This window comes from Lepidochelys kempii, chromosome 7, assembly GCF_965140265.1.
Source record: "Lepidochelys kempii isolate rLepKem1 chromosome 7, rLepKem1.hap2, whole genome shotgun sequence".
NCBI lineage: Eukaryota > Metazoa > Chordata > Testudines > Cheloniidae > Lepidochelys > Lepidochelys kempii.
The window spans coordinates 40,246,931-40,268,067 of record NC_133262.1 but is presented as its reverse complement, the minus strand read 5'-3'; the positions used below and the strand labels follow the sequence as shown (position 1 = coordinate 40,268,067).

Here is a 21,137-nt window from a genome sequence, read left to right as displayed (position 1 = left end):
CTAAATTAAAAGATAAATAATTAAATAATAAATCCTTTCTTCCTTTGGTTGGATAAATGCTACCTCAGTCTCTGAGAAGTACATATTTTAACCATCTAAGACACTGGAATGTTTAAGGGTGTTCTGTAGATATAGCTTTATAAAAGGCTTAAATGAGTCTGAGAGAGGCTTAATACCCAGTACTTACTTTTATATTGGGGGTAATTTGTTTATTTTTATATGAACTTCCAATTTTTTTAATTTCTGGGAATCTCTTTGAGAATGTTTTGTGAGACATTCAGTAAGGATGACACATGTTAAGTTCCTTGGGAGTGTAAAAACACCTGTTTAACATAAATGTATTGAAGTTGTAGCAGTGGGCTGACCATTCATCCATTAATGCGGCTCAATTTATCATGGCATTTAGGTCTACATTTTAAAATGTTACTGGTGATTTTGGGTGGCCAACTTGAGATGCCTTAAAGCACTCGCTGGAAATCAGATCCTTTAGAGATGTCATTTTGGGGTCCCCAAAATTTAGAAATCTAAAGTCAGTCCTTGAAAATTTAAGCATGACAACATAGGTTATATCAGGAACCATATGGTAGATCTAATACTACTAAGCATTTATACAGTGCTTTACTTATTAAAGCTCTGAACAACTACTTATTAATCCTCACCACCCAACTGTAGGATTACTCGCATCCCCAGTTTTCAAATAGTGGCCAATAATAGCCAATCTATTAGACTACATAGATAGGAGGGAAAATTACATATCCAATTTTATATGTGTGTGGCTTGAAGTCTGTAATATAAGAGCCATTCAGAATTGACTGTGCATATTAAAAATGCCTGAATGGTGGTATATAATAGCTTGTGTACTCTAAAATACACAGGGGAGTCATACTAGCAAGAAAACACATGGAAATGATTCTATATATAGTGCATGCTATTTGTGATGCTCTAATATATAGAGAGAGATTTTTATCTGTTAGCACTTAGCTATGTATTATTTCATTGATGATATATAATTACTTATATTACCTCAGATCAGACAGATATTGCCACACCCAGAGTACTTTGTGAGATGCATTTCCAAGTCAGAACTTGGGTCGGTTTTCAACCTCTCATAGATATGGGAACATAAGAATATTTCAATTGTTATAAAGTACTTTCATTAAAAGTAATCTTATAGGAAAATACTTTATTTTGGTTCTCAGGATGTCAAATTATGCTGATACTGTTTAGTTATCACAATGTTTTAGTATTAATTAAGAGATAAGGCCAATAGTACTAGTGTCTTACTCTCTTGATCTTAGCTTGAGACAATAATATAGCTTGGGTACGTATTCCAACCAACCTGAATCTAAAATGGAGATAAAGCCTTTTCTTTTATATAACAATGCAAACAGAAACAAACACCACCACCCCCGAAAACCCCACAAACAGGTATTTAAATGAATCACAATGTTTGCATATTTGAAATTGCAAATAGGAAAGAAATGTACAAGCTAAGGTTCTATCTGCAGCATTAACATGGCCATGTTCCAAACTTTACATGCATTTTTATACTATAGATTATATACTATGAATAGTAATATATGACATACTATCAATTGGAAATCTAGTCAATTTTAAGAAGTTATATTAAGTTCAGGTATCACCCTTTCCCTGAGCCCCTTGCCAGTTTGCGTGGTTTTACAGTAACATTTCAATTTTCTTACTGCCTGTTACTTTGGGAAAACAAAATAATTAATTGAATAAAGCCCTGAGGCAGCAAAGCACTTTAAATACGTGTGATGTCACACTGAAGACAATGACCGCACAATGACCGCACAAGTGGTGGGGGCTGTTGGCTGGCTGGTTGGAAAAGGTGTGTCCCTTTAAGGGCTAGAGAGTGACTTTTTCCTGCAGTTTCAGACCAGATTAGTGCAGGGACACTGGCCCATTCCTCCCCCGCACACCGGTGACCGGAAGAGAGAAGGGACCATATAGATCCATGCCGGTGCAGGAAAAGCCCCCTTTTACCTGCACCAGGCAGAGCAGGGACTAGCTGTAGAGGGAAAGAGTGTATCTAACTGTCCACAAATTAATCAAGCTGGGTTTTTTTCTCATCTTTTTCAATTATAGTACTTGTATATTACTCATATCATTAGTAGATAAATCTTCTGACAGAAGTGTGATTTCTAAGCTGACGGTTTCCCTTTAAGACATAATAAACACACACCCCACTCAACCCAACCTAAAAAAACCCTAGAAAACAAAAACATGTGTATAAGGCAGGTGATACATAAAGTTGCTGCCTGAGTGGAGACAGGTTTTCTGTTCATGATGACTATAGGTAACAAAATTTTCTTTAATGAAAGTTTAGAACTTGCAAAATACAGTAAAAGGCAGCAAAATTGCAGAAAAACCATGTGCTCAGGCGATGTGCAGTAGGTTCTGTACTTGGGGGAGTTTTTTGGGGTTGCGGTTATGTTAGGGCTATTGTCTTTGTTTGGAAGTTTTGGATAATTTTCTGTGTAGATTTCATTGAGATATTTTCACTATTTCTCATGTAAATTACAGTTTTGCATCTATATTAGGGGCTTTTGCTGACATTGCTATGCTGGTCAGAGATCATATGTGTTCACACCCTGGACTGACAGCTGCGATGGCAAAACTTGGGAGTGTAAAACTGGCCTTTATCAACTGTAAAGGTCAGACAGGCAAAATCCACAATGAGATCACAAACCACAACTATTTAGCTTCTGATTAAAATCTTAACAGGTTGCCACTGAATGTGCTCAGAAGTGTATCTTCAATCACTTATATCTTTGGAGTTTTTTACATTTTCAAAAAGAAAATTAATGGCCAATAGCCTTCAGTTTAAGACCTAGTACATGCCAAGTTTCAACCTTCAGCTGTTCTTTATGGCAGTTCTGTTCAAAAGTGGGGTTAGATTTCTCTATTCTCATGGGGGAGAGAGGGAAATTGTCATTTTCCCATAATTCCAAGATGGCTGAGATTTTGATCATATTTGTCAGAAAAATTTATCTATAGGCATATACAGCATGCATGCAACATTTTTGACCCAAAAGATGAATGTTCTGGAGAGCTATGAGAAAATGCAAACTATATTAGGAGTTATAATGGAAACTTACATATAGTGGACTCTAAAATAAATTTTTTATCCAGCATTTGGTGCTAAAAATAGTCTTGTTTCTCTGACACAAAATTAATTTTAGTTTACCATAGCCATTTTTCATCTGTAGTATAAAGAATGGCTCTTGTACCAGTAATCTGGCCTTCTGTCCTGTTTAGAGTGATTTTTTTAACATTTTCCAGCTTTGTTCTTACCTGTCCCATGCATGTACAGCTTTCTATAATTACACACACTGTGCAGCCAGAGAAGTGTGTACATGTGGGTGCATTTTTTATCTAATATAAAATATTCTAAAAATAGATGGAACTTTAGTATGTTTACATAGGGAGATGTTCCCCATCAAGACCTTCTAACTTTAAATTAAATGAGATTAGCCATCAGTATCAAATCATATTCAGATAATGGACCAAGTCCTGCTCACTTAACTCATGAGTTCAATGAGATTGCCAGCCTTAGACAAGTAGTCCCTTTGATTTCTACAGGGCTAATTATATAAAGGCTATTGAGATGAGTAAAGCAAACATGACTTATAGAATAAGCAGAATTAGATTTTAAAATGAATTAAAATCTCAAAGCTTGTCTGTAAATGTTGCAGAATTCTAGAATCCACCCTGTGTAAGGTATTTCTTGTGATTTTACTGACTTTACATGCATTCTTCTTACCTTTGAAAAACTAGTTATTGGAAAAGATGATGCCAGGTTTGATCTCAGTTGTACTACTATAAGATGAGGGGGTACTCTACCGACTCCAACAAAGTTACTGCAGATTTACACTTGTTTACCTGAGATCAGAAGCTGGCCCTCTGTGGTTCCCCTACGGTGAAACTATTTAGGTTGAAAAACTAAATATACAGCCAAATCCTGCTCAACTTATCTAGTTACAGAAGTTCCACTGAAGTCAACATCTGTAGGTTTGGGCCCATAATGTAGAAAGTTAAATCACAGTTAATGCATGGAACTAATGCAAAATAAATTAACTAGATAAAAATAGTCATGATTAATCGAGTTTAAACAATAATAGAATATCAGTTTAAATGTATAATAATACACATATATTCATACAAGTCCACTTAGTCCTACTGCTTGTTCAGCCAATCACTGAGGCAAACAAGTTTGTTTATATTTATGGAAGATAATGCTGCCTGCTTCTTATTTACAATGTCACCTGAAAACAGGCATTCACATGGCATGTTGTAGCTGGCGTTGCAAGGTATTTGTGTGCCAGATATGCTAAACATTCATATGCCCCTTCATACTTTGACTTGTGGGCTCTAAAGTTTTACATTGTTTTGGTTTTGAGTGCAGTTATATGAAAAAAAATCTATATTTTAAGTTGCACTTTCATGATAGAGATTGCACTACTTGTATGAGGTGAATTGAAAAATACTATTTTTGCAGTGCTAATATTTGTAATAAAAATAATAATCTAAAGTGAGCACTGTTCACTTTGTATTCTATATTGTAATTGAAATCAATATATTTGAAAATGTAGAAAAATATCCAAAAATATTTATAATAAATTTCAATTGGTATTTTATTATTTTTAACTATGTGATTAAAACTGCGATTAATTGCGACTATTTTTAATCTTGCAATTAATTGTGATTATTTTCTTGATCATTTGACAGCTGTAATATAAACCCTGTTTATATTTGCTAGAAAAGTTTCAAAATGTTAGGGTTGTGTTGACAATTGTGTGATATGTTAAAGATGAGATGCTGTAGAAAGTAAATACCCTGGTCATGGTTCAGGTCTCACACCATTAATGTCAGTGGAGTAACATCAGTGTGATCAGAATCAGGCCCGCTCTGTGTTTAGAATAGTGCACCCATTGTTCTGTTCTCACCTTGCTGCTACACATGTGACTTCTAAGAGCTCTAACTTAAGTTACTGTATGTGCATGGAGACAGAGGGTGATGGACCCCCATAGCCTATGTATTCATTTGATTCTTTAAAAAGTAAAAAAAAAAAAAATACATAAAAATTGCCACTTAAAAGTTATTGCATTTTCATGAAGCTTCTAATTTTCACAATCTCAACAGCATGCAATACAGAACATGCTATTCAGAGCATTTACAAGGTGACTTCAGTACATACATAATCCCAGTTTATGGACTTTTTGATTTTGCTCACCTAAAAATGCAAGAAGCCACAAGAGAACACACACAAAAGGTCCCATACATGATTCATGTTCTGTTTCAAAGCTTCAAGCCAGCTACAGTACTTCACCAAACACCATCACTGTAACTTTGGCACAACCAGATTCTTGACATTGCCAGGTACCCCTAAGAGTTGGCATCTCTTTGCAAAATTGACCTCTTGTTTACATTTTTATACTAATCACCTTACTGACCTTTTAGTAGAATTGAATTTATTTGCTTTTGCAGTATCTTACTCTCTACTGTCTGAATATTCAATGTGTTTGTTTTCCCAGAGGGCTAGAGATCACTGGACAAAAGGGTTCAGCAAGAGAGAGTGAAATAAAAAGAGGTTGTGAGTCTTTAACCTTGAGCCTGAAATGAATGTGAACCAAACTCAAGATACTTGGCTTATCTGAAGCTGGGTAAACATTCGAGTATAAGCCCATGCGCTACCAACTGTACTATACCTGTTGAACTTAAAACAGGTCCTATGTATTTCACCTTTATACTGTTGTACGTAGGGGTGATATTTCCTCTATTTAATCTTTTTCTTCTTCTGAGGAAAAAATCTGTAGTATTTAAAAATTGTATATCATTTATTTTTCTTGCCTGATGCAGTATTTTAAGTCTAACTTTCAGGGTGGGACGAAACTGAAGAGCTTTTTTTTATTACAGCTACAGAGAAGAAAGAAGTGGAAACTTATAGCTATGTCAAGAAGTGTTGTCCCCACAGTCTTCTGTTAAAAGCAGTTCATTTTTTCTGTTGTCTCCATTACTGTGAGAAAAGAGGGCTGTATCTCATTGTTTGTCTTCCCTTGGCATTGTCGGCATCATAACAAAAAAAATATCATGACATGAATTCTACGTAGCTCATAACATACCAAGATATCCACAGCAGATGTGTCACCAGCTTTTACACATTGCACAATGAAAGCAAGCTTGTATAGAGCTCTGTAGTGTAATGCTAAACTTAAACGAATAAAATGTTATACAATTATAGACAGTATTTACACATGGGCTCTGATTCAGCAAAGCACTTAAACATGTGCCTGTCTTTAAGCGTTACTCTGATGGGACTACTCAAATTTTTAAAGTTAAGCACATGCTTAAGAGCTTTGTTGAATTGGGACCATATTATTGTAAACAACACATTTTAATTAGCTTAGTGCTAGTTTAAATGGAAGTGCAATTACAATGGCGCCTATGAGTTCAGCAGACCCACCCCCTGTGTGTATTCAGATTTTTTTTCAATGACTTCAATATTAAAAATATTTTTTCTCTTGCTAGCACCAGAGTCAGTATAGCTCTGGGATAATCAGCAGGGTTCTATTGTGCCTCACATGTACTAACGGGATTTTGAATTACATTTCTACTGCAGAATCTTTTACTGGTTGTGAGGGCTGCAGTCAGAAAAAAAAATTCTACTTCTAAAAAGAGTAAAAGTAATCCTGTAAATGAGAAGTCACTGGGGAAGACACACAGAACCACAAGATGCCAAGTCACTTTCAGAAGAGAACAGTATTTTTAAAATGTATATTTTATGTGGAATGTTTATCAGAGAATTCTTTTGTATTTGTGCCTCAACACCTCTTTGATGGGTTTCACTCAAATATCTGAATTACAAAAACATGCCAAGACCTGAGTTGAGTGTTTTGTGTTTCTTCTGATGCTGATGTTCATGTTACTACCTGAAGTTGAGCAGGGAACTGCATTTCAGAAATATTGTGGGTGTTAGATCAATCATAGCTGGGTTAGCACTGAACTCTGAACTTGGGTCTTGACAGGCAGTAAAAGAGGTGGTGATTTTCAAATACTAAATTTAATCCTACAGTTCTCACACTCAGGCAAAACACCCGTTGAGATCAAAGCCTTGGTATGGAATGCAGATTGGACATATTCTGTTTCACAGATTCCAAGACCAGAAGGGCCCATTGTGAACATACAGTCTGACCTCATGTATAACAAGCCATAGAACTTCCTCAAATAGTTCCTAGAGCATATCCAATCTTGCTTTTTAGAATTGCCCGTGATGAAGAATCCATCACGATGCTTGGCAAATTGTTCCAATGGTTCATTACTCTGACTTACTATTACTATAGACCATATTTTCTAATCATTTAATCATTCTTGTGGCTCTTCTCTGAATCCTCTCCAGTTTAAAACTGTGCTCAATAATTTTGTCTACACACACAGTATTCTGTTTGGGCCAATCCTGCAGTCCTTACTTGGGCAGAACTCCCACTGACCATAGCCGGAGTTTTGCCTAGTTAAAGACCTAAATATGAGTTCTGAAGTTTTAAAATCTGTTCCTTCTTTGCTAACCTGTAAAGACTTGAGTACAGATTACTGTGACTGCAGTAACACCTTTGCCCGAGTAAAGGTTGCCGGGTCAATTCAAGCATAATCTTGGATTACTTTTGTTTACATAAAAATTTAATTCACATTTTAAAAAAATCCACTTGACACACTAGAAGCTAAATCTACTAGATTAGAATGAACTATGTTCAAGAGAATGAAAGTGAATTTTTCACACCAATAGATAAGGTGGAGAAAGCTGCCATAACTAAGTGATAAAAAGATTTTTTTTTATTCGGCTAAAGTATCTCATCAAGAAAATATGAAAGAAACAGCATTTTTGAAAATAAATATTACCTTATGAACTCAGTGTACAGTAGGCATGCTTAAAAATTTCTCAAATTAAGATTTTTACCAGACTCCCACTTTATAGATTACCATAAGAAATATGTTGTAAATTATTGTTGGTCTGTGGTGGTTTTGCATTCAGCTTTGCACTTTAGAAAAGGGTACAAAGACTGAGATAACTTAGGGAACTAGCATACCAGCTTTTCTGATCTGGAAATGTAGTTCAAATCCTATCTTAAGTTATGAGTGCAAATGTGTTTCTTAGCCTAGTCCCCATTTGTGCATATTATAAATCCATCATGTGCTATGGCACAATTCAAGAGGATTCTGCTCAAATAAAGCCCACATCTCTAATATCAGGGACTGTGCAGGTCAAATTCTAGGTATTGTATGTTGGCAGATGTAATGAGGTTGTAATATCCTACATAGAGACCAAGTTAGCCACACTTCCTCCTGAAGCTCTGCTTTTCTCCTGCACCCCAACAGTCTCTTGGAGGGCTGGCTCTTCCTGCACCCCAGAACTGCTCAGGCTATTCTGTGCTACTCTGCCAGTCTATTTCCCTCCCTCCCTCCCTTCTAAAACACACAGCCATAGCGAAGAGATGATCACATTAACATTCTGTTTTGTGCTTGTTTCCCTGCTGTTACCATATGCCTTTGGCTAAGTAGGGAGTGGTGTGTGGACTGACTGGGGGCTATCTACTTGCAGTCCATCACCCCCATGCTATTGATAAGAGTTTAGATATGTGATAAATGATTATTTTGGAGGGCATAAACCAGGAAAAAAGATAGGAGAAAGCAAATCCAAATCAGCCTCTAAATCTGTCCGATCTTTCTCCAGTATTGCCACACATTTATAAGCCACTGGCTGAAGCTTTGAAACTCAGGCAGGCTCGCTGATGGTTGATAGTATAAGAACCTAGATAGATATTACCTGCTAAATCACACCAGTATGTTGACTGAACCATTCCACTTCTATGACACAGGCCTCTGCCAGCTAGAAGAAAACTCTAAAGTTTATCTATAACTACTTTGTAGGCCAGCCACTAATGGGTAATCAAACATAGAGCAGTAATATGCATGTGTATCACCCAGTACATTTCAAACTTACCTGGAGAAGCTTTCACAATGCCTGCCTACACCTTTTCTGCCTGTGCCATTGGTCTCTCACTCTAATAAACACTAAAAATTCACTGATAAATTAAGGGATGAGTGAAAAAATTAGAACTCATACTTAGTCATAAAACATTGCCTACAGTTCATATTTTTGCCATTCTGTTTTTTCCTTTGGCTTTTCCCCTCAAAAGTTGTGTTTTCTCACTAATAACATGTAGTGCAACCCTTCACTTCTTTTCTGACCCGATGGATTGGTCAACAGGCTTCCTCCTCGTCCCCACCCCAAACACAGAACACTGACTGCCCCCCCACCCCCAGCAATGCTCTCTCCTTTTGCTCCGTCAGTTCCTACTAGCAGCACTGCTGCTGTGAAAGCCTAGTTGCTGATGTTAGTCGCTTTCTTTCACCTGTCTTCTTACTGATGGGGGCTAAAAATAATAGTCATCTTAGCATAATAAGCTGACATAATTTAAGGACTGCAGACATGGCATAAAATGTACAGCTTTCAGAATTTAACCTTATGAAGGATATTTGCAACTGAGACACAGAAAAAGAAAGAACTTGCTATTCTATGCAACCCAACAATCAATACATTATTTTGTAGAAGGTCTTTATATAGTAAAAAAAAATTAAACGGCTAAAACAGTGGGTCTATACTCGAGTGTTTACTTCACATATGCATGAAGGGAAAAAAAAAAGTTGGATCAACAATTCTGTGTTCACATTATCCAGGCTTCCAAGTGTCGTCGTTGTGTGCCAGTTATCTGTGTTTGTGTGGTAACTGTGTCCCCATTTTGTGGTAGCATGGGTTTGCCTAGTATTTTGTCTGCTTGGCTTTTTGTGCTCGTGGCTGCCTTCATTTTGCTTTTGCTTTGAAAACATTTTTTTTCCTGTTTGTACATTTGGCTCCTCTTTGTGTGTGTGTGTGTGTGTGTGTGTCTCATACGTACCGATCTGACTGTGTTTTGTGCTTTCCCCTTTGTGAAGTGTGATATGTTATATGTTGGGTTTTTTACGATACAAATGAGACTTTTTTTTTAAAAAAAAGCCTTTCTACTTACTCACTGCAAAACTATCAACATGCATGGTTCTACATTTGCATTAAAATTAACATGGCTTGTCTTTTACTAGGGATGTACCACATGAGTGGACGTTCGCTTTCTTTAACTGGTGCTTCCCATCAGTTCTTTGATGGCTTTAAACTCAATTTGTTTTAATATTGCAGTTTGTACAGACACTCTAAATGCACAAAACTGAGCCACTTGTTTATGCATATAACATCCAGAGACTATGGACTTCAGCTGCCTGCACTGCCCTAACCATATGCTACATTTTTCAAAAAGTATTCTCTAGCAGTGTTCTCTAAAGGTTGTTACCTCTGACATCTCTTTCCTCTTTTTCCTCTCAGATCCGCGTCGTGAAGGCATTCCGTAGCTCTCTCTATGAAGGGTTAGAAAAACCAGAATCTAGAACCTCCATTCACAACTTTATGACTCATCCTGAATTTAGGATAGAAGATTCCCAACCCCACATCCCACTCATCGATGACACAGACCTAGAAGAAGACCCTGCTCTCAAGCAAAACTCTAGCCCACCGTCTTCGCTGAACAAAAACAACAGTGCTATCGACAGTGGAATAAATCTTACAACTGACACAAGTAAATCAGCTACCTCTTCTAGTCCAGGAAGCCCAATACATAGCCTGGAGACATCACTTTAGCTGAAAGTTCACTGCAAAAAATAAATAAATAAAACAGCGACAGAAGTATATATATAGATAGATAGATAGATATATAAAAAACTGTGCTGGCTGAGAAGCTGTTTGAACTCTTACTCACTTTGTGACAAGTGAATGGATTGCTGATCACAGTGGTTTTGGGGAAAGAATGAATGGCTGATTTACATACCCCTTTTTGCTCCCTTGCAGAAAAACAAAAACAAAGAACCCTCCTGCATGAATGTACGGTGCACTTCCAGCCCCCACCCCGCTCTCTCTCATGCTCACTGGCTCTCTCTCTCTCTCTTTTTTTAAGCAGTAAATGCAGAGGACTTTTTTCTGAGGCTATTTATCCAATTCACTGGTCTGTGAGTTTTTTGAAATGCTTGTGTGGCATGGATTCAGTTGTATAGATTAATTTAAATAATGGTTTTGAAGTTGCAAAGCTTAACTTGCACAGTAGATTTGCACCAGTTGGACAGAGAAACTTAATAAACATTTATGAGATTATATAGAGAGATATATACATAGAAATATATACATAATTAACTATATATATGTATATATCTATCTATCTATATAGTTATATATAAAGTTTCTTTGTTGGCATGTTGCCTTGTTTCTGCTCAAATTGCTCTGACTATTTTAACTTATTTATGTCCTAAAAAAAAAAGAATGTAATTTGTTTACAAACCTGTAGATAATATCCTTAACTATTTGTAGGATTAAGAAAGCACTTCCTGCCGAAGTAGTATAAAAATTGCTCAGCTCTTTGAAAACTTCTGTAATATTGCACCTTGGATGTTTTATTACAACCGTGTTCTGATTTTGCCTGCCCTTTTTTTTCTTTCTTTCTTTCTTTTGGTTAAATAATGTAGATACTGCTAGCAAATAACAAAAGAAGCCAAAATGTAACACATTGGATGTAGCATTGTTATCCTATATATAGGGCAGTGACCAGGCTTCCTTTGTTTCAAATACAAAGTTGAAATGATCAGGTTTTCTTCCCCCCCACCCCCCGTTTTTTTTTTTTTTTTAAATAAATAAATTGCTTGAACTTGTTTCGGTGCAACACTCAATGATGGAGGCCATTTCATTGTTTCAGTGTATTGCAATGGCTTCTTTAAAGTATTTTTTTTAAAAAGTTGTTATATGAAACTCAGTTTAGTTTATGAATAACAATTCAAAGATAAGTTATATTTGGCTTTGTGTATGGAGATCAAACTAGTGTTGAAATATTGTGATATATTGTGTTGATTCTTTTCAGTTAGTAATTAAGACATTTATTTCCTTATTAATTACAAGACTATGGGCTGTTGGCATTTTGGATGGAAAATCACTATGGTTTGTTGCTTTGACTTTTTAAAAGAAAAAGATAATCATTTTCTGCACTATCTAGATCTGAATGAAATTTTATGAAGTGTATACTGAAATGTGCTTTGTGTGATTTTTTTTTATCAAGCTTGTCTTCCTGTAGTCACAAAATATACTGTAGCTAATTAACAAAGTTGTTTTACCTATGTATTGAGCTTTCTACAAGGGAAGCTGTTTTGAAAACCTGCAGTATCATGGGTGAGAAATATTTTTCAAGATGGTAACAGCCCTGGTAACTTAAATTTATGAGCTTATATAATCACTATGTCAACCACTTGAATGCTAAGCACTTTGTGGGTCACAGATTTTTCATAAATAATTTTGTATTTAATACAAAGTTTGCTTCAAGAATTTTCAGCAAGCATATGATCTTTTCCATAATCTTGTACAGTGCAAAAGACGTTTTGAATAACATGATCAATTATGCCAGAAAAACACTTTCAAACTAGCTTGATAAATTGATTTGTTGTTGTATTGTGTTGTTTTAAAGTTGGCTAAGAAAGCGGTGCATCTCTGCAGTCACAAGAACTATTCCAAGCCAGAGAACTCTCCAAACAATATTAGACTCCTGGCCAAACTGCAGATTGAAATGACTAAAACAGTTTTCAGGGTGCATCAGGACTATTCAGCCAGGTAAAACTCTAATCAGCTTCAATTGCCAGCTTCCGGACTTTTGTGCAGAAGCTTGAATGTTTTTTTGGCTCAGACTCATAGCTCACTATCTGATTCAAACTTTTCACTGAACAGCAGATCTTTCAAGGCTTACAGAACTGTTTTCAACAGATACCGTTACTCATTTCTTAACAGTAAAAGCTGGCATGACAACATAATTGAATTTAGCTAATTCTTAGTAGCAAAGTGATTGAAACTTAGTAAGCATTGTTCCTTGGATTGTAAATACAGGGACTGACCTTTGTATAACATGTATTGGGTTTCTATGGCCTATTTGGGATACCATGTTCAGAAAAAAACGTTTTCCGTTCTATTTATAGGGAAGAGCCTCTGTCATTGCATTGGACTTGAGCAGCTACAAAATCTGTCAGTACTGGAACATAATTGTCAATAACTTAACAATGATGATTGGCTTTTATTTTCAAGCTGTTTTTTTCTTCAGATTCTTTCTGTTTCATTTGATTTAATTTTCGTCGAGTAGAACCCCTTCAGAATACCAATAGGGTACCATTTGCAGACTTGAAAAACTGTTTAAAAATAAATGAACACAGCATTCTGTGTGTATATATAGTAACAGCATATATAAACTGAGATGCATAGAAAACTTGGGCTTCTGTGAGCAGAGACTGTGCTTTATGTATATGATAAATGATAGACTTTTTTAAAAAAAACATAGAATAGTTATGACCTTTCAAACTACAAGTCATGCATCACAATTCATTTCTTTTATTGCTTGACCTCTCTGTGATGGGAACAATGGATCAAAAACCAAAATGATCAGTTTGTTAAAATTCACTGCAATATATAAATGCTTGCTCTCTACATACTGTACTTAGCAGCATGAGATTTGTGGAAAACAATACAGTGGTACATTTGGCAATCCGTCCCATTAGGGGTTATTAATATATATTAATTCATCTGTTTTTATGAATTTTTTTATCTAGAAAATAATTGTAAATAAAGAACTTACTGTCTCTGTTCATTTAATACTATGCAAAAGGTTATGCTTTCTATTGTTTATTCTTATTCCTACAGTGTGATGCTGGAATGTTTGTGGTTTAAAAAAACAAAAAAACAAACAACAAAAAAAAGACAAAAGTAAGTAAAATATGTGATGTAAATTATTTTATAGTTTGAAACAAAATGATAAAGTTTTATTCTTGCTGCTTACTGTCTAATAGATATCTCCTGGCAGGAGCACAAGTGGAAAATTAAATAAAAATAAATTCACAAAGCAGCATGAACAATAATGGTCTGAACTTAACATCCTTCTTTATTTTCACTTTACATCAATAAAACATAACTTGAACCCCATGGGCATATTTTAATGCAAAGGGTGTGTGTGTGTTTGCACGCATGCATGCTTTTTCTCGGGGGTGGGGGGGAGTAATGGTATGAAAATGACTGTGAAAGCCTCTCATCGTAAAGCGCTTACAATGACAACCTTAGGTCTGCACCACATACCCTGACAAGCCAGCCCAGATCACCATTGCTCCTAACAAACTGTGGTGCTAGCAATCAGTGACAGAGATTGCAATTCCTAACTGAGGTTTTGCAGTCTGGTTCCACTACTTTGTCCATGTAGTGGTGGCTTGGGGTGCTGGGGATCAGAGGTAAGATGTGCCTATTGTTTTATGTGTGTGTTGGTAGTGATGAAGCCCCTACATAGGAGGCTTGTGTAGTTTAACATTAGCCGTGCATTGAGTGTATATTTTAATACAAATGAGGTACCTTTTCCTACCACTTTTGCACTCGTGGTGGTCGTTTTAGTATATCTGTCTTGATATGTTTCGTCATTCCTCTTCACCTCCATATTGGCCCCAGTAATCATATTAAAGCACGCACCAATGCTTTTTCCACTCCATGGGGTTCAGTCTAGAATCTGAATCCCTCCCTTTGAAAGAAGGACCCTCAAGCTTTTGGGATATGCCCATTCTGCATTTGATGTTGCAGGGCCTTTTGTTCTTGTTAGCACACAGGGCTTGATTTGTCCAAACTCCTCTCAATGCAGGGATGCAAAAAGCCATGGGGAGCTGGTTATGATTCTCTAATTCTGCAAAATCCTGCCCCTGCCATGAATTAAAACAGCCTAGGGGCTGCTCTAACTTACCCCACTGGCATAAGAGTCACTGCTGGAGGAATGGCAAAGCAGAATGAAGCTTTGCTATGTCCCTACCCTCCCCAGTATACCCCACATGCCAGGAGTAGTAGAGGGCAACTGATATAGAAGCTGGCTTTACCAGTTTTGAATTCCCTCACACCAGAGGAATACTCTGCTGCTTTGCACCCTCTAAGTTGCAGAAGCAGAGAAGGTGAATCTATCCAAATATCCTGACAATAATTCTCATCCAAGCTGCTGAAAAAATATATCCCTTCACAGAGGAAATGTGCCTCTCTCTCTTTTGAAGAGAAGGCTTTGAAAAAATGTGTGTCCTATTTTCTCTCTTAGGCCAGTCTACCCGTTTTTATAATGGGCACTTTCTAAAGAAGGGCTTCTTTGGCTTTCGTTATTAGCAGGCTGAAATAAGACTTACTAAAGCAGGGAATAAAATTGGCAATGCTGTCTCAAAGCACCATTTTCAAAAGCACCTACGTGACTTATAAGATCAATTCCCATTGAAAGCCAGTGGGAATTAGGCACTTCAAAATATCTACCCATAAACCTTAACCACGTGCTTGGTTCTGAAAAAATGTATTGAGGAAAATTACTCTTTTTCAAAATGAAAACTCCCTAAGTAATTTAATTACTGACAGGCTAGTAGCTTTCTTGGAGAACTCATGCATTCCCAGAACAACTTCAGTGCCTCTAAGCCACTACATCTAGTTGTCATCCTGCTCTTGTAGCTCTCCTTATGTTTCCCCTGACTGCAGTCAGCAGGCTTGAAACACTTTTTGGTTGCCCTACCTTTGTTTTAAAATCTAATATGTGATATTTTTCCTGTTTCCACTTCCTTTATGTTGTTTGGGTGGAATTTCCAAAAGCATCCACATGACAGGAGCACAAGTCCAATGGGAAGTCATCTAGGTGCTTTTGAAAATCCTGGAATATCTGATCTAATGTAACCATTGACAATTACAACAATTTGGCGTAGGGAATGAAAGAGAAACCTTGGCTAAGTCTTTGATAAATGTACATAGTTAAACCTGACATCTTAATAACGGAATATTGATTAAGGAAGGTGTAAACTTTGCATGGCTGAAAGCATGCTACCTTGGTCTCTCATTATTCTTTCAAATTCTGCACAGTAAATGTTTCTCATGGCTCTGTTCTACTCTATCTGAGCTGACAGCACCAATTTTATATATCTTCCATATTCAGGCATAATGCTTCATCTGAGTATGAAGAAGATTCCTTTGTAAATGCACAATTGTATATCTCAGGTTACCACGCTTTTAAATTAATTAACTCTATTTCTTACTAGGCATCTTTTCCAGTGTTGCTGCTGCTGAGCAGAGCTGGGAAAACTATTTGTTCAGAATAATATTTCTTATGAGTTTTAGCTTATTGTTTGGTTAATGAATGGTCTGGGAAACAATCCTGAAGGTAGCAAATCCAATCGTGATTGTAAGTGACAGCTTCAATCCTATGGCATCCTTCAAGAAATATTTACTTTTACTGTTGATTGTGTGTGTTGGGTTATCACCTCCATCACCTGTATGGCTTCTGATATTGTTTAAACAATAACGGAAAAGAATAACACACCCTGGCACTAAACTCTGTAAGACTTTTTATGGTTCGCAAATGCACTCTGGTGGTCTTAATACCCTCAAATAATATTACTCCAGGAATCATACGTAACTTTACCGTGCTTGTATTCATGAAAATATTTGTGTGTCTGGTTTTTGTTTACAATTTACAGGTCTACTACTGAACTGATTTGACAAAGATTGTAAGTGCCTTTTTAGACACAGTGCAAAATTCCCCATCCCGCCAATAAAAGGAGGGGTGGGGAAGTCTGGATTAACACCAGGCACTATTTAAAAACCAAGGAAAATATAAATTATAGATCACATGATTTTAGAGTCCTCCTGCATTTTTTTGCTCCAGTCTACAATACAGTGCAAGTTCTAAGCATTCATTTATTATGAAGAATTAAGGTTGCAACCAAAGTTGCATTATATGAGGAACCTTCAGCTTTGCAGGCATCCATGTCCTGGAGGAGCTTGGACCAAAATTTGCAAACTTTGGGTACTTTAGTGACCTTATTAGCAGAGGTGTTGAGCACCTAAAACTCCAATTAACTTTATTTGGAGACAGATGCTCCTCATCACAGAATATTAGGTCACTTTTGTTTTGAAAACTCAATATGGATTAACATGCCTATTTTTCGCACTCATGTTTTAAAATGTTGACTCTAATTTATGCTCTTAATAAATGGAGAGATCAATAGTCTCTCTGTGGTTAAGAAGTCAGTAGTGTCCATTGTAATCCTATATAGTGAAAATCCAGATAAATTTAACCCGATTCACTTGCTCACTAGTTTACATCATGCATAGGCTAGGCTCTTAGAGAGAAAATAGTAAATCAAGGATTAACAATGTTCCTAAACAATTGGTGAGTCCCTGTGCTTGAAGCATATAAAGGAAGAAATGCCACTGCATAAACTTTTCAATTAACTGCTTGTATGTATGCACATGTGTACCACACACCCGCTTCATGGAGCAGGCTGAAGCTGGTGCAGAAACTTAAACACAATTTGCTTATGCTGATTGAAGGATAATGTGTATATATTTCACTTGATAAAATAAGCAGGGAGAATACACTAATTTGCATGAGAAATCATGGGAGTAGGCACTGGAGTCAGGGAAAGGCAGGGACCCTGCAGAGATCTTAACCTCAAAGGCAACATGGACCAGGGCAAGGATGGAAAGGACCATCTCTACCTCCAAAGCAGCCTTCCCTAAGTTAGCTCCTTTCTGCTCCCCAGTCACCCCTTGCTTGTCCTGTGGCATTACTGCCCCTCCTTATTACTTAGCATTCCTGAACACTTTCTAAGGTGTTCACAAGCAACTGTATAATTCAGGAGATTCACAAGAAATAATGCCCCACACGTGTTCTAGAGAGTGTTCAAAGCCTGGAAGCTTCAGAGAGTGCCTCGCTATTTTCTTCTTGCCTAGTTCCCACTATGCTGGGGAGCAATAAAAGTTCTGCTAATTCCTAAGCTTCCTCCCTACTATGTCTCCTAGGAAGTCGGCTCCCACGGTCTCCTTACTATTCATGCTCAGCTGATTCCCTACAAAGCCTGCAGGAGTTACTGTGAACCTGAGGCTTGCTGAACTAGTTCCCCAATTCTTTCCAAGTACACTTCATAAAGTATGTACGTATGGAAAAGCAAAGGTGAATTAAAAAAAAATTGCAAGACAGCTTGAAGAGTTTGAGTTACTACCTAAAACCTCTCTTGGAGAGCTCTCTGAAAACAAAGAAAGTAGCCGTTTAAGAGTGATACCCTCTATTCCAGCCAACATCTGTAGTCCAGTCAATAAAACCTCATGGCTGATAACATCAAAGTCTACAAACAGATCTAAAAAAATCAGCACGGACAGCTGACTTTTGCTAATTATTGAGACATCATCAATGAGCCCAGTGCAGTTTCTGCTACATCCACACCTGAAACTAGATGGAGAGGGATCAAGGAAATTGGAGAACTCTAGGTGCTATCTGCAGTAACACAGTGCTATCGGCACTGGAGTGACCTTGCTAGAAAGACTAGAGATGGGCTGATGATTAATTATCAAGAGATGGAGCAAATAACTTACTGCTGCTTATTTGGGGAACCCTGGCAATCTTTCCACCCTGAAGGATGCCGGAGTCATCTCCACCAATAAAAAGAACCAACACCTCCATGCTATGTTTTCATATAAGCCATGAATAGGAGTCCAAGTCTAGCTCATTTGTAGCACCCTAAAAATTCCCCAGCATCTCTAAAATTTCAGTGAGGAAAAATATCACAAACACTAGCATTTGAACCCTACAGAGACACATCCCCATGAAGATGGTCTCCTCTGAATCTCAGCCACAAAATTTGTCATAATGAGAAATATTTAATCCTGTTGCCAGAAATGGCAGCCCAGTCATCAAGTTGTCTTCCGCTCAGAACAGTTCTAATGAATAAAACCTGGCAGATGCTCTTCTCACAGGGAAGAAGGAAAAAAATGCTACTTTTCTCTCCATCACAGCCACAACATGGGATTACATATATCCAATTGCTGCAAGCAGTTGGCCTCAGAATGAGAGAAAAGCGTCCAGCACATATAGCCCTTCCACTTGTTTCATTTGCTATATGGCATCTATACACCAAGGTGATCTGAGAGGATGATGCTTAGAGAGGAGGGGAGGCTGTATCTGTGACAGATTGTGCAACTGCATGCTGTATCTTTGGGGACTGTTGTATTAAATTTATGAATGGTTTATGTATGACTGCATTCTTCTCTATTGGGGAGAGTATTACAGCTTCTCCAGGAGCTAAGAGGCTGTTGATTGTCCCTGGGATTGTGATATCTGTCACAGTATCAAGATACTTTTAGTGTTATGGATAAATCCCAACATTTTTCACAGGTTTCGTTCTATACCTGTAAGTTATAGATACTTGTTTGAAAATGTATATTCTAGTAATATTCTGAAACAGGTACTTGTGATGTTTTTTTATATATATTCCTGGTTATGAATCGATGAGAAATGTTGCATAAATAGCGCTTTCATAGCACATACAGCCATATATACTTTAATTCCTAGGCCTGACTGAAACCAGAAAATAAAAACAAAAATGCCTAACCATTCTCACAGGTTTATTTCAAGAGATGAGGGATGGCCTGGGTTGGCTTTTATCTTATCGCCTAATCCCAATAGCAATTGTTTCGAAAGCCAGTTAGAATTCACTAAAAGACAAAGCCACCAGGGAAACATGTTCAAAAGTGAAGTTCTCTGGGCTGATCCCACCCTACCTTACAGCATGTGAAGCTTCACTGCAGCCAGGAGGCTCTCACCGTGTTTAAATCAGGGCAGAACTTGGCCTCCTGTTGTTTGTTTAAAGGACTCTCTCTCAGCAAAGTTCTGATGCTGAATTCTGCCATAAACCTGAAAGGCATGAAGCATCCTCATTCATGTGTCACAAGATTGGAGCTTTTACTGTGACAAGTAGGAGAAGAGCTGTTGAAGAGCTAAGCAGCCTACGTCAGAAATCTTCAGTGGGCTAATCAGTTCTAGATTTAAAAAATTGTTAACTAAATGTTACGAGGAACACACAAAGCACAAACCATCTTCAGAGAAGAATAAACAGGTGAAAACAACATACAGCAAATATAAAAATAGTTGAATTGGACTTATCTCTTGCCAACCACTCTATCACTATTTAGTTCCGCGCACCCTTGCATGGCCAGGTATGGTTCAAGCTCAGAAGTGGAAATGTTGCAATACAGAGATGAGAGAAGCTATTTTCATGGTATATCCAGTCCCATTGAAAGCATGAGGTGCAGGAAATGTAATAGATATCAATGCCTATTTTGCAGACCTCTTAAAGGTTTGGATAATTCAGGAGGAGACTGGTCTTTCAAAGCCCCAACCTACCCTCTATTTTTGTTGGTACACGTTCCCATTCAGCTAAGTACCTGATTTGTAGGTGCAATGAACATTGGGGCCAATGACTGCTATTTTAGGAGGGGGGACAGTATTCCAGGTGAAGTCAACAATTGCCTATATTGCACCCATACAACCTCTTTCAACATACGTCCCAACATACGTCCCTTTTCAACATATGTCCCTTTTGCAATACACCACCTTGTTTCACCAACTCCTGTTCGTTGACAGTGACAGCTTTGAAAAACTTTCTCCCTGGTTTCCAGCTTTCTGGGTCAGCAAAACTGCACCAAGGAAATGCTAACTATTTTGATCCTTTGATCCAAGAGTCACCATTTTTACAATAATCTGCAATGAGGGCTACATTTGCAGCCTATTAGCCCAGATACATATAAAATTATATAAAGAAAAGAAGTGCTTGTGGCACCTTGGAGACGAACAAATTTATTTGAGCATAAGCTTTCATGATGAAGTGAGCTGTAGTTCACGAAAGCTTATGCTCAAATAAATTGGTTAGTCTCTAAGGTGCCACAAGTACTCCTTTTCTTTTTGCGAATACAGACTAACACAGCTGTTACTCTGAAACCCATAAAATTATATGTCCTTCTGAATCTGATATAATTTGTTCTCATTATTCCTCACATTCACTCCAATTTTGTATTATCTATGTGCTTGGAAATTACACTTGAAGACCATTATCCAAGTTATTTCTATAAATAATGAACAAATGATCTGACTCCCAAACTGCTCCAATTCATACCAGAATCTTCTCTAGGA

The 21,137-nt window shown here is 37.2% G+C and overlaps 1 protein-coding gene across 8 annotated transcripts in view; it reads left to right on the top strand.

Annotated features, from left to right (window-relative positions):
* ATP2B2 (ATPase plasma membrane Ca2+ transporting 2) overlaps positions 1–14,037 on the top strand; it is a 422,428-nt gene extending 408,391 nt beyond the window's left edge. For 5 of the 8 annotated variants that reach the window (XM_073352334.1, XM_073352327.1, XM_073352326.1 and 2 more), the window contains one exon: positions 10,433–14,037. In XM_073352334.1, the coding sequence (XP_073208435.1) occupies positions 10,433–10,744 (312 nt within the window). In that variant the 3' untranslated portion in view covers positions 10,745–14,037. The remainder of the gene's footprint in view (positions 1–10,432) is intronic. The other 3 variants (XM_073352329.1, XM_073352332.1, XM_073352333.1) reach the window with 1 other exon arrangement.
* The last annotated feature ends 7,100 nt before the right edge of the window (positions 14,038–21,137 follow it).